The sequence below is a fragment of the Cynocephalus volans genome, chromosome 4, assembly GCF_027409185.1.
Source record: "Cynocephalus volans isolate mCynVol1 chromosome 4, mCynVol1.pri, whole genome shotgun sequence".
Lineage (NCBI taxonomy): Eukaryota > Metazoa > Chordata > Mammalia > Dermoptera > Cynocephalidae > Cynocephalus > Cynocephalus volans.
Genome location: NC_084463.1, coordinates 156,305,929 through 156,317,859, shown reverse-complemented (window position 1 = coordinate 156,317,859; position 11,931 = coordinate 156,305,929). Strand labels below are relative to the sequence as shown.

The 11,931-nt window shown below is 49.4% G+C and overlaps 1 protein-coding gene across 4 annotated transcripts; it reads right to left on the bottom strand.

Moving 5' to 3' along the window:
- Window positions 1–301: 301 nt before the first annotated feature.
- On the bottom strand, window positions 302–8,604 carry TMEM109 (transmembrane protein 109). 4 transcript variants are annotated; one of them, XM_063093832.1, is made up of 4 exons: window positions 8,557–8,604; window positions 3,459–3,697; window positions 2,401–2,503; window positions 302–1,935 (listed from the first exon to the last, which is right to left on the bottom strand). In XM_063093832.1, the coding sequence occupies exons 1-4, from the start codon at window positions 8,561–8,563 to the stop codon at window positions 1,544–1,546; spliced, it is 741 nt and encodes a 246-aa protein (XP_062949902.1). In that variant the 5' UTR covers window positions 8,564–8,604; the 3' UTR covers window positions 302–1,543. The 4 variants fall into 4 exon arrangements, with proteins under 4 accessions (XP_062949902.1, XP_062949904.1, XP_062949903.1 ...); XM_063093834.1 differs by lacking the exon at window positions 8,557–8,604 and adding an exon at window positions 7,910–8,057; XM_063093833.1 differs by lacking the exon at window positions 8,557–8,604 and adding an exon at window positions 7,889–8,055.
- Between the last annotated feature and the right edge of the window lie 3,327 nt (window positions 8,605–11,931).

The window sequence follows — 11,931 nt, the reverse complement described above, 5'->3', positions numbered from 1 at the left end:
GGCAAGTCTTCAGGTTGCCCACAGCCTGAGACACCAGCACACTGGGGGAGGGGCTCCTCCCCCAGCCCAATACACATGCTATTCCACCAGTGCTGGCCAGTTCCAGGACACTCTGTACTGAGGGTATGCCTTCCTTATTCCTCACACTCCTGGAGTGAAGGGAACCTGGTACCAGCCTGCCTCTTCTGCTCCCTACCCTCTGCCAGCCTCACGCTGCTGCTGCAGGGAGAAGTGGAGGAGGCAGAGTGGCACCACAGAGACAGGTTTAGCAGTAGAGGGAGACATCAAAGCAGTCCAGCCCTTGAGTAAATACATTTTATTCAGAACAAGGTAATAAAATAGCGTGCGTTTTATTTAAAACCAACCAAGCACTGATAAAAATATATATCACTACAGCTGTGATTCCACATCATACCTTAACAAGTAAGAATTGGGCATTTATTCTTCACATCATGTGCCAGGCCTGGCAGAGAAGGACACCCACCTCCACCAGAGCCTCAAAGGAAGAAGTAACCCTTAACTGCCAAAAACAAATGCTCAGGTGGAGAGGGGTCAGCTGGCAGGTTCAGCCTGCTCCCCACAGAGCATGGGAAGGGAGAAGGGCTGCCCTGTGCTCCTCCCAGGCCGCTGGGGTGGGCACTAATCAGCATCTCCTCCTCGGTGGCAGGAAGTAGAGGGACAGGGCTAGAGAACAGCTTGCAACTGTGTAGACAAGGAAGTGGGTCCTCCTTGCAGGTTTCCACCGGGCATGTGATGGCCACTGCAGGGGCCTACTTACAGGCATAAGCTTACTTGCAGCAGCCATCTTTTGCTCTAGCTGAAGGGGAATCAAGATTCTGAGCCACTGCTCTCTTCTTGACACAAAGCAGCCACAGTGCACTTTCCAGCATACAATATGGCAGTGGGCAAGCAGGGGGCCCTGCTGGCTCGGATTAAGGCACTTTTAACAGACTCAAGGTACATCCTCTCCTCCAACCTCACAGGTCTAAGGGATCCCGTTTCCTTCCTCCCTTAGCCTCAGGTCCCATGTCCCCTGTCACTTCCGCACTGCTGGGCAATGAAAAGGACAGAGGCATGCTTTGATGGACTGTGGTTTGGTGGGAGTACAGGGCTGGAAAGAAGAAAAAAACCAGAAGGGAGCCGGAGACTCACCAAGGAGGAGCTACAGAAGGACAGGAGTGCAAGAGCATTAGGAAGAAGCCAAGGCAGCAGCAGAGGGGAGCAAGGTCAGCCACGGAGACCAATGGCAGTGAGGTTTGCTGAGAGAAGATGCAGAAGCCAGAGGGGAGGCCTCTCCAACCTGCCCTGGCTGTGACAGGCTGGTAGCAAAGAAAGGGTGATGAGAGCCAACCCCAGGGACAGAATCTCAGAGGACAGGACCCCTGAGGACCAGCAGAGGGAGGAGCTGGGGAGACTGGGGCAGAGATCCAGGTTCTGAAGGTTCAGATGGCAAGAGAAGGGCAAGGGGCTGGAAGGAGGGCTGTGCGATCCAGAAGCAGCTCAGCTCTTTGGTATGATGAAGGCGGTGTGGGGGGCATCCTTCTCACTCCTCCTCCATGCTCCGGGGCCCCTTGGCCGCCCGCCTCTGTCGCCAGCGCAGCTCCTCCACCTGGCGCTCCAGCCCTCGCACCTTGGCCTCCAGTTGGGCCCCCGAGGCCCGAGTGCCAGTGAGCCGGCTCAGCAAGGCATAGAGGGTCAGCAAGGCCAGGAGTAGCAAGGCCCGGGTGGAAGGGTCAGGCACCGACCTCACCAGGGCCACAAAGCCGGCCAAGAAGATGATAAGCTTCAGGCTCCACAGGATCCGTCCCAGCAAGGCCAAGACTAAGCCGAGGAGCAGGGACAGCAGCCAGTACATGACCAGGGCCCCTGCTCCCCACAGCAGGAAGGTCTGGACCTGGCCAGGGCTGAGCTTCAAGCCCTGGGTGAGGTGATCACCTAGAAGTGGGGAGAGTCACAGAGTCAGCCAACCTCGAGAAGGTGGTGAGGAGAAACGGGGACAAAAGCCAAAAAAGTGGGAGATGCTAACCCCCTTGCAAAGGCATAATCCAGCTTCATAGACCCAAAGAGACACAGATTTGAATCTCAGCTCTGTTGCTTGCTGGCTTTTGGACCTTGGGTTGAGCCTCAGTTTCATTTGTTAAATGGGAACAATTCTACCTATATCACTGGGCAGTGGTTAACAGTTAAATGAGATGTCACATCTTAGCACGATGCCTGGCATGAAGTAAACACCTGGTACGTGGGGGTGGTGGTGGTCATCAGCCTGCTCTTATGCCACACCTCCGGGGAAGCCTGGGAAGTGCTGAGCAGCTGGGGAACAGTCTAGACCCCGACAGAAACTCTCACATACAGGGAGGTACAGGCGAAGCTCCCATTAACTAACCAGTCCTAGTCACTCACCATCTAGCCCCAAGGCATTCAGCAGCTGAGCAGTGATCCCAGATAGAGCAAAGAAGGCCACAGAGATGGCTGACGAGATGGCCCACATCACCTGATATGAGGTCTGAGGAAAGAGCACAGGCTGAGATGAGTCCACAGTTAATGGAGATCTTTGGCTCCAAGCAGATCACTGCCCAGGCAAGGCCCACCAGAATGTCTCTGACCTGTCTCTCAGGCAGTATTGATGGGCCCAGGTCAGAAGTTTGGGGGCCCTGGGCCTGGCTGAGGGCACCCTTCCACATCTACCTTCCAGTGCACAGGTATGAACAATAGGCTATTTCTCCTTTGTAAACTGGAAACCAGGACATCTGGGACTGAACTCAACTGAATTGCTGGGGTACTCTGGAGGTGGTAGTAGATGTACTTGTGTGCAAATGGGGGGATCACCAAATCCCATCAGTAATCACCCTATAAAACTGGAGTCCTCCTAGCCTCCCAGGGAATCACAAAGGTACGTGAAAAAACATCTGTAAAGGGCTAAGACATTTCAATGAAAAAGGAGTCTATCAGATATACTATATTATGGATTTTATAAATGATCATCTCAGCCTTTCACTACGATCTGTCAAAAGTACATGACACCAGGCTTGAGATGCCATTAGGTATAAGAGATAACCTGTCTTAAGCCCCTAATCAGTCCCACGCCACCCTCTACAGGTGAAAGAATGGTTCAGGTCTTGATATTTTGCCAGTTCAAGATTCTATGTCAGATTTAGACCAAAGTCAGACTCTATAGTCACCCAGTAATATGGGTTTATAAAGATGACTCATATCTCAGCCTTTCTGGCAAAGAACGGGCAGGAGCCAGGGAAAGAGGGAGGTGGAGCTATAAAAGGCCCTGGGGTAGGAATGAAACAATGAGGAAGAAAAGGAAGGTACTGTCTGGCTTTGGGGGGAACTTGGGGCTCTCTGCACCAGGGATTATGCCACAGGGACGATGTGGAGCCAAGGTGGGGTGGCCATTAATGTCTCTTCTTTTATCTTTCCTGAATGTGCACAGCAGGGATTACCTTCCTTACCTCTGAAACCAGGCGTGTGGTCTCTGGCCCAAGCCAGTCATCCAGTGTCCCCCACACAGATCGACCTATCTGGGTCAAAAGATCAACTGAGGCCTCCCTCTTCTGCTGGCCTGGTGGTGCAAAGTCTCGATGGGGCTGGGATGATGCTGAGTGGAGTAGGACGAGGACCAGTAGGACCATCAGGAAGGCTTTGAACAGATGCTTGCTCCATGGTAGACTGCTGCCTGAGCCTGCCATGACTGGGAGAGAAGCACAGGGTGAGCTGAGGGCCAGAACTGGTAGACTCACCCACTCCTCTAGCTCTATTTGCCCCAACCTACTCCTCCACCCCTACCCCCCAGCAAGCACCCAAGCTAAAGCTAGAAAGAAAGAGCTGTTAGCTGAGAAAAGAAGAACTGGGACTTCCAACTTAAGCTGAGCACAACCATCTGACTCATGGGTTCCTCTTTCACATCTTTACCACTTGCATCTTTACCACCAGCAAGTATTATTCAGTGCCTATAGTGGCTGCTTACTGGAGTCACCTGGGGGCTTCACAGAGTACTGATGTCTGTGTCCCAAGCCCAGAGGTTCTGATGTCATTGTCTGGATGTGGCCTAGGCTTAGATCTGCAAAAGTTCCACAGGTGATTCCACTGTACAAAGTTGGGAACCACTGATGAATGGCAAACCTTGAGGAAAGATATTCTTATTAACAAAAATCAACATTTAGTTAGGTCTTGCATGTACCTCCTATCTCATTTAATCCTCAAGGCAGATATTGCTATTGTCCCCTACTTACTAATAAAGAAATTGAGGAAGGATAAGCAGTAAGTAGGGAAACTGGGATTCAAATCCAAGTACATCTGACATCGGACCCCTCACACACAACTACTCTGCTGTACTGTCTCCTACTTAAGTCTCAGAAGTCATTTTAGAAAGTCACACAACAGATTATTCATGAGCTAAAATAAACTTGGCATCTACCAATCATGTCAGTGAATTACTGGTAAATATTCACCTAGCCTCTTTGTGCTCTGATCTTGTATGTGACATGATGCCATAGACAATTTAAGACCCAGCAGGTATCGACTCATTGAAGCAGGTGAGGATCAGCCAAGAAAAGTGTTTGCAAGTCCACCTTCTTTTTGCCACCATGCTCGAGAAATGTCAAACAGCACCAGCAAATCCCCTGTTCTCCTCCAGGCTCAGAAATGAACCTGTAGCTCCAGGGAGGTTCAATGGATTCAGACCCAATGATCAAAGGCTAAGCCATGCTGCTGAGGTAGAAGCAGCCAGGTTTTGAAGTTTTTGCAGTTATCAAGGCACTTAGGGAGGTGGCCAGAAATCCGGAGCCATAGAGATGGAGAAGAGGGAAGAAAAGGATATTTCCATTCTTGTTTAGTGAGAAGGAAGTCCAAGAAAGGGTTCTATAGATACTACATTTTGGGTGCTTTCTGGCCCAGAAACAGCTACTCTAAGCCCCATCAAGGGTCAAGGCCTGTAGGGTCAAGCAGGGCTGCAAAGCATGCAATTCATGTGGAAGGATCTCAGGCTGAGAAAGCCTTCTACTCTTTTTGGCACAAATCCAGAACTAGATGGTTCCTGCCTGCCAGTGGTCAGAGTCGAGGAAAGCAAGGGTCAGTTCCTAAGCTACCTGGGTCATAATGCTGGGGACTGAATGAGCAGGGTTGCTATCTTGGGTTGGTTCCTACATCCAAGGACCTCTACCAGGAAGGATCAGATATCATCTCCTCCACCCTAGAAGGTCAAGGTGACGTGAGCTGCTCCTCTCAGGGCAGTCTGGTGCATTCTTTGCCAGACTCCACTTTCAAGTGGCCATTTGCCCCAGTTTAGGGGAGCTGGAGGACCTTGAAATAAACCCTCCACAGTGAGGCTGGAATCGCCCGGCAAGCTTATCTTCAGAAGTGCACCCGAAACCAAATTTAACAGGATTCTGGAGTATACCCTTAGGAAATAACAGGTGCAGATGACTGGCTGGTCTGTTTCTTCAAATTGTTTTCTTTAATAGGATCCCTTCTCATTTCTTCCAAGTTAATCCCAAACAGTACGAACCTGACTTACCGCCATTATACCTCCTTACTCACTTCGGCTTAATCAAATACTTTTAATAAAGAAAGAGGCCATGGTAATCAAGAGCCGAAGCAGTCTTGGCCTTTGAAAGGAGGAGGCATGTCTGAAACTTTTTCACCTCCTGCAATACCTAGCCTCAGACAAATAGTAGGCACTCAACAACAAAAACAAATAATAATTATTCTATATATGAAATTATAATAATTTCTGTGTGGTGCTTTATAATTTACGAAAGGCTTGTTACTTCAACATCTCATTTAACTCCTACAACAATCTTTTAAGGTATTACTACTCTCTCCATTTTACTCAGAAAAGTATGGCTTAGAGAGGAAGTGATTTATCCAAGATCACACAGCAGCACTGGGACTTGACTGTAAAACACAAGATCTCAGTCTTGCCCTTTTGCTCACTCCACATCCCTACACTACCTCAGTAAGACATGATCCTGCCAACAAGGAGCTTGAAGTTTTGCCAAATATCAACAAGCTCAAAGTGGGAGGACATCCAGACTCAAGACCTGCCACTTTCATTCTGGCAGCTGCAATATGGCTCAGGCAGGGCCAGGACCTGGTAGTGAGAAGTTTAGCTGTGGTTTATTATGGTAATGAGAAGTTTAGCTGTGGTTTCCTACAAAAGTGTAGGGTGGGGCAGTCCCCATATCCCCTGCCAAGGCCCCTTCCTCCTATCTTTCCTTTGGTTAGTTTCCTTTCATGCTCTATGAATCACTACGTGGCAGGAGGGACAGCTGGCTTAGTGCCCTCTGCCGGCCCTGATTGTCCTATCACAAAAGCTCACAGTTGCCCCTACGGAGCTGAGGTTCTCAACTCTGGCTGCCTATCAGAATTGCCTGGGCAGCCTGTTAAACAAGGATGTCTGCCCCACCCAGGGATACTCACTCATACTTTCCCAGAGAGGGGCTCAGCCTTTTGTTTTTAAAGCTCCACAGGGGATCTCTGATGCATAACCAGACACAACTGCCGCAAATGATCAGCAGCGCAAGGAAAGTCTATTCTAGGCAAAGCCTCAAAAGTGTAGCAGTGTACCAAGGACCCTAGACTTCCGTCCCAGGCTCAATTATACCGCAAACTAGAAGCCACTACCTTTAAGACTGTTATTTAACCCGAGTTTTAGTCTTCTCAAATATAAAAGGGAGTTGTTATGTTTATTAATTTTTTTTTTTTGAAAGATGACCGGTAGAGGGATCTTAACCCTTGACTTGGTGTTGTCAGCACCATGTTCTCCCAGGTGAGCTAACCGGCCATCCCTATATAGGGATCTGAACCCGTGGCCTTGGTGTTATCAGCACCACACTCTCCCAAGTGAGCCACAGGCCAACCCTAGTTGTTGCAAGTTTAGATGTTTCCTGTAAGTACTTCGTGAACTGTAAACACCTATAGAAATACTGCAGCACACAATTGCCAATATACCACTCACTACACTGTAGCATAGTTTAGCAGTTTATCCGCCTGCCTCCTGCATTAGACTGAGCACCTCCCGGTCAGATTTGACACCTAATTTCTTGGAATCCCCAGCGACAAGCACAGAATGATGATTAATCAATGCCTGTTAAATGAATATTAGAGGTCCACCCAAGAAGTCCTGAGGGTACAAATGTAGAGACATGGAGAGGTGGGGAGAGGGAAATTAATAAAATAGTTGATTCAAATATACAGCAGCCACCGGAGAAGCACAGCTGAGTCGAAAGGAAGATCCTAAACGGGGCGAAGCCGCCACTGAGGAGAATGAAGTCAGCGTCCTGGCAGGTCGGGGGCAGCCGCCGCTAAAGCCCTGACAGCTGCTCTCCAGCAACTGTTTGGGGGCAGGGCGACGGCAAAGGGGCAGCTTCCCAGCCGCATCGCGCCCTCCCCGGGGCCCAGCCTCCCGCAGGCAGGGTGTCGGTGGCATGTGCTATTTCGAACAGCGCGTCCCGTGCCAAGCGCTGCAGAGTGGCGTCGCCGGCAAGAGACGTGGCGCAGCCCATGAGTTCGAGGTACCCTGAGGGGCTCGAACTGAGACCGCGGGAGGTTGGGCGGTGAGGAGGGTGGCGGGGGCGACAGCTCAGCGCTGGCCTCGTCCCCCAGCCTGGCAGCCGCTCTGCCACCTCAAGACCTCGGAGCCGCGCTCGAACCCTCCTCTCCCCGGAAACGCACGCCTCCCGGGTTACCTAGTAACGACGCCCCCGGTTGCATAGCAACGAGGATCCAAGGTCTCCAGTTTGTTTCTCCCGCCACGCGACGACGGACCCGTCCCCACTCAGGCTCTCCAGGCCTTGCGTCTCCACACTGGACCCTCCTGCAGCAGCTGCCTCCTCCCTGTTCTACGTGCTGCCCCCCAGCCCCGGTCTAGGCCCGCACTCACCCGGCTCCGGCCACCGCTAACCTTCACGTGCTACTCCGCTGAACAGCGCACCAAACCCGCGCCTCAACTCCGGGGCGTTGGTTTATCGTCTGCGCGTGCGCAAGGCGGGATGCGCCCGGCCGGGCCTTTCTTCCCCACAGCCCGAGCCAGTCCGTGAGCGCATGCGCCCTATTCTTTCTATTACGTTCTGTTTGTTTTTTTCTCCCCCCCCCCCCCAAGCATTCCCACCGACGACAGAAGAATGGGGTCGGAAGTTCAAGCTGGGAACGGAAGTCTCTAGCGGAAAAGGGAAAGAAGTGACTAGAACTTTGAAATCAGGGTCTAAAATAATCCGCCTCTTCAACCGCTCGGCATTTTGGGCAATGTATTTCTTGAGCTACCAGTGCTCCTCTTGGGGCATTGTGGGAAATGTAGTTCTAGGGCAGGGCGCTCCCCAGTACCTGGGCTGGTGAGGAACTTTTCGCGCTAAGAAGGTGCAAAGGGAAAAGGTGTTAGAGGAGCAGTTAGAGGCACACGACGCTGGGAAAATGCATCCGCCTCCTCAGAAAACAAATGCACAAGTCGAACTGTGCAGATGGCCCCCAAGTGTTAGCTCAGAAGTTTAGAGAAGGGAACCAACCCACACGCCACATTTCTACCCCAAAGGTAGCACTGTGAAGGGGACCCACCAGGCATTCGGAGTGAGGTGATCCCTTGCCTGCTTTGTGATCCTGGGCAAGTCGCTCCATTTCCCTGGGCTTCAGTTGCGTGACTTGAAAGAAGGTACTAAAAATACCACTTCAGGGTAGGTGTGAAATTTCAGTGAACTAGAGTCAACATTAAAAAAAAAAAATCATGGGCCGAGCCCGTGGCGCACTCGGGAGAATGTGGCCGCTCCCGCCGCGGGTTCCGATCCTATATAGGAATGGACGGTGCACTGTGACCGGCTGAGCACCGGTCACGAAAAAGACAAAAAAAAAAAAAAAAAAAAAAAAAAATCATCAAAGTTGTCCAAATGTTTTTATCACCATCATTGACTGCTATAGGACTGATGTTGGAGGTAGGGTCCAGGGGTCCTGACGGTCGGCCTCAACGTGCTCAGTCCTATTACCAGGTCCTTTTTTTTGTTGTTGTTAATTAAAAGATGACTGGTAGGGCCAGCCCCGTGGCTCACTCGGGAGAGTGCGGCGCTGATAGCGCTGAGGCGGCGGGTTGGGATCCTATATAGGGATGGCTGGTGCACTCACTGGCTGAGCGTGGTGCAGACCACACCATGCCGAGGGTTGTGGTCCCCTTACTGGTCAACAAAAAAAAGAAAAAAAGAAAAAAAAAAAGAGATGACTGGTAAGGGGATCCTAACCCTTGACTTGGTGTTGTCAGCACCATTCTCACGCAGTGAGCTAACCGGCCATCCCTATATAGGGATCTGAACCCGTGGTCTTGGTGTTATCAGCACCGCACTCTACCAAGTGAGCCATGGGCCGTCCCTGCCTTACCAGGTTCTTGACTCTGCTGCAGGAAAGAATTCAAGGGCAGAGTCACAGTAAAAAGTGAGAACAAATTTAACGTAAGAAATACAGTTTCCACAGAGAGAGTGCAGCATAGCACTCTCACATAGAGACTGAGCAGGGCCCACACCAAATTTAACACAAAAGTAAGTTCAGTACATACATCAAGTCTAACACTAAAGCAAGAAAATCATACTTAAAGTTCAGTAGAAAGTGCAGGTTGGCTCAAGAGAGTGAGCAGCCGCCTGCTGAAAGTTAAGTTTGATACAACGTAAAGTGTACACACCTCAGCCTGCCAACGCACAGCCGCCTCCAAGAAAGTGAGCAATAACCCCACCTTCTCCTGGGATTTAGCTTTTATAGTTTCTCTATCTAATGAATATTCAGTTAAGGGGGTGGCTCCCAGTTATGTAACATTTAGTTTTGCACATGCTCAGTCAGTCCCTTCATGGAGCATGTTCATTGGTCTGGCTCTATCACATGAACAGGCATATTCAAGAATATTCTGTGCTCTCTACTGAGCATGCCCAGCCACTAGATTTGCATAAGCCAGCAGGTTGTGGTCTCATTTTCCCCTTGGTGCTGAAAATAGGTCTAACTGGAAACAGTTAATTTCTTCCAGGGGAGAACCCAGAGGAAGGGGTCTGAAACCTTGGGGAATGGCTTGTTAGCCAGAGCATGTCCTGAGACCCCAGCATAGGGAAACTGAGCACCTCCTATATCAGTACAGTTCACCTTTGATGTTAAAACCTGTTCCTTAAATTTAACTGTCTAAAACGTAACTCTTCCCCCTCCTCCCTGAATCAGCCTTCCAATTCTGTCTTCTTTCCAGACTACACGCTTGAGTGACTCCCAGTCTGTCACTTTACCCATTCTTTCCTTCGGATGTTTCTCAGACTCATCCATCTTCATCTGAGCCTTCACCACTTTATACTACTCAGTTAAGAGTCTTTCTTCCAGAACTGGCTCTGGGAGTATCCAGGACCTTGTCTTCCAGCCTTTCTAACAGTTGCAATTTTAACTTTGCTTATGAGATCATATCTGATTTGTAGGATTACCAATCTCAGGTCACAGACCTTCCTGTGCAAGAAATTTAACTTTTTTTTTTCTACAACAAGTTAATTTCTTTTCAACTCTCCTTTCCTTCTAGGTGGTAGAAACAATCTCAGACAGTTCAGGGTTCTTCTCACACTTGATTTTCAGGTTTTACACACCCTTTGGAAAATTAACATAGGGCCAAAGAGGAGGGAAAATTCATCAAATCCTCTGTGTCAGTTGTTTGAACTGGCAACACCTGAGATTCATTATCCTGCATAATCCTCTGTCCCCTGTCGTTTACACAGGTTGCCATTGAATCTACCTGAGGAATGGAACTGCTTCTGTGAGGAATGGAACTGCCTCTGCTTTTAGCTGGTGTGCCCCTGTGTTTCCTAAGCAGCAACAGCAGCATTGGTTGGGGGAGCAAGGCATAGAGTTTCTTTCTCAGGGACCCACCAACACTTATGCATGTATCCCTTTTATCCTAAGTTTGCTTGTTTATCTCCAAATCAATTGATCTGAATCCTTTCTATTCCCTGAGGGGCTGGGATTTTGATACTGAGAAGTCTTGAAGGGACTCCCCTTTTCCTGCATTCTGCTGTCACATCTATTAGCTCCCCAGTATAGGGGCACCTCTGGTTTTGCTCATTGTATCACCAGTGCCTAGTACAGTGCCTGCCTGTCATACCAAGGGTACTCAAGAAAGATTTGTCCAGTAATTAATTACTGGGTCTTCCTCTATTCCATTTAAATCCAACCCACCCAGTAAGTCTAACAGATGAAACTTCTGGAAGTGTGGTTATCAGTCTGCTATAGTTGCTACAGTTTGAACATTCCCTCTAAAACTCATGCTGAATCTTAATCCCTAAGGTGGCAGTGTTGAGAGGTGGGGCTTTTAGGAGGTTATTGGACTATGAGGGCTCTGCCCTTATAAATGGATTAATTATTCATGGATTAGTAGATTAAAGGGTTGATGGATCAATGAGTTATCCTGGGAGTGGATCTGGTGGCTTTATAAGAAGAGGAATAGAGACCTGAACTAGCTCGTGAGCATGCTCAGCCCTTTTGCCATGTCATGCTCTGTGCTGCCTCAGGACTTTGCATAGATTTCCCACCAGGACGAAGGCCCTCACCTTGGACTTCCCAGCCTCCAAAACTATAAGAAATAAATTGGTTCTTTATAAGTTACCCAATTTCAGGTATTCTGTTATAAGTGACAGAAAACAGACTAAGACACTCCATAGCTCAAATGCAATCAAATGCTGTTCTGTTGCCAGCCCAATCAAGTATAACTGGCTCCACCTAAACTAATCCATTTTATTTCCTATCACACATCCAAGGACTTGAGATTCCTGGCCTGTCAGGCAGCCTGTCATTCAACCAACAGTAGTTAGGAAGTTCCTGCTGTGTGCCAGGCAATGTGTGGCACTCTTAGACTCTGAGAGCAAGAGTAACCAGAACAACAGAGGTTCCTGCCATCATGGAGTTTACAGTCTAATGGAGAACCAGACATCAAAC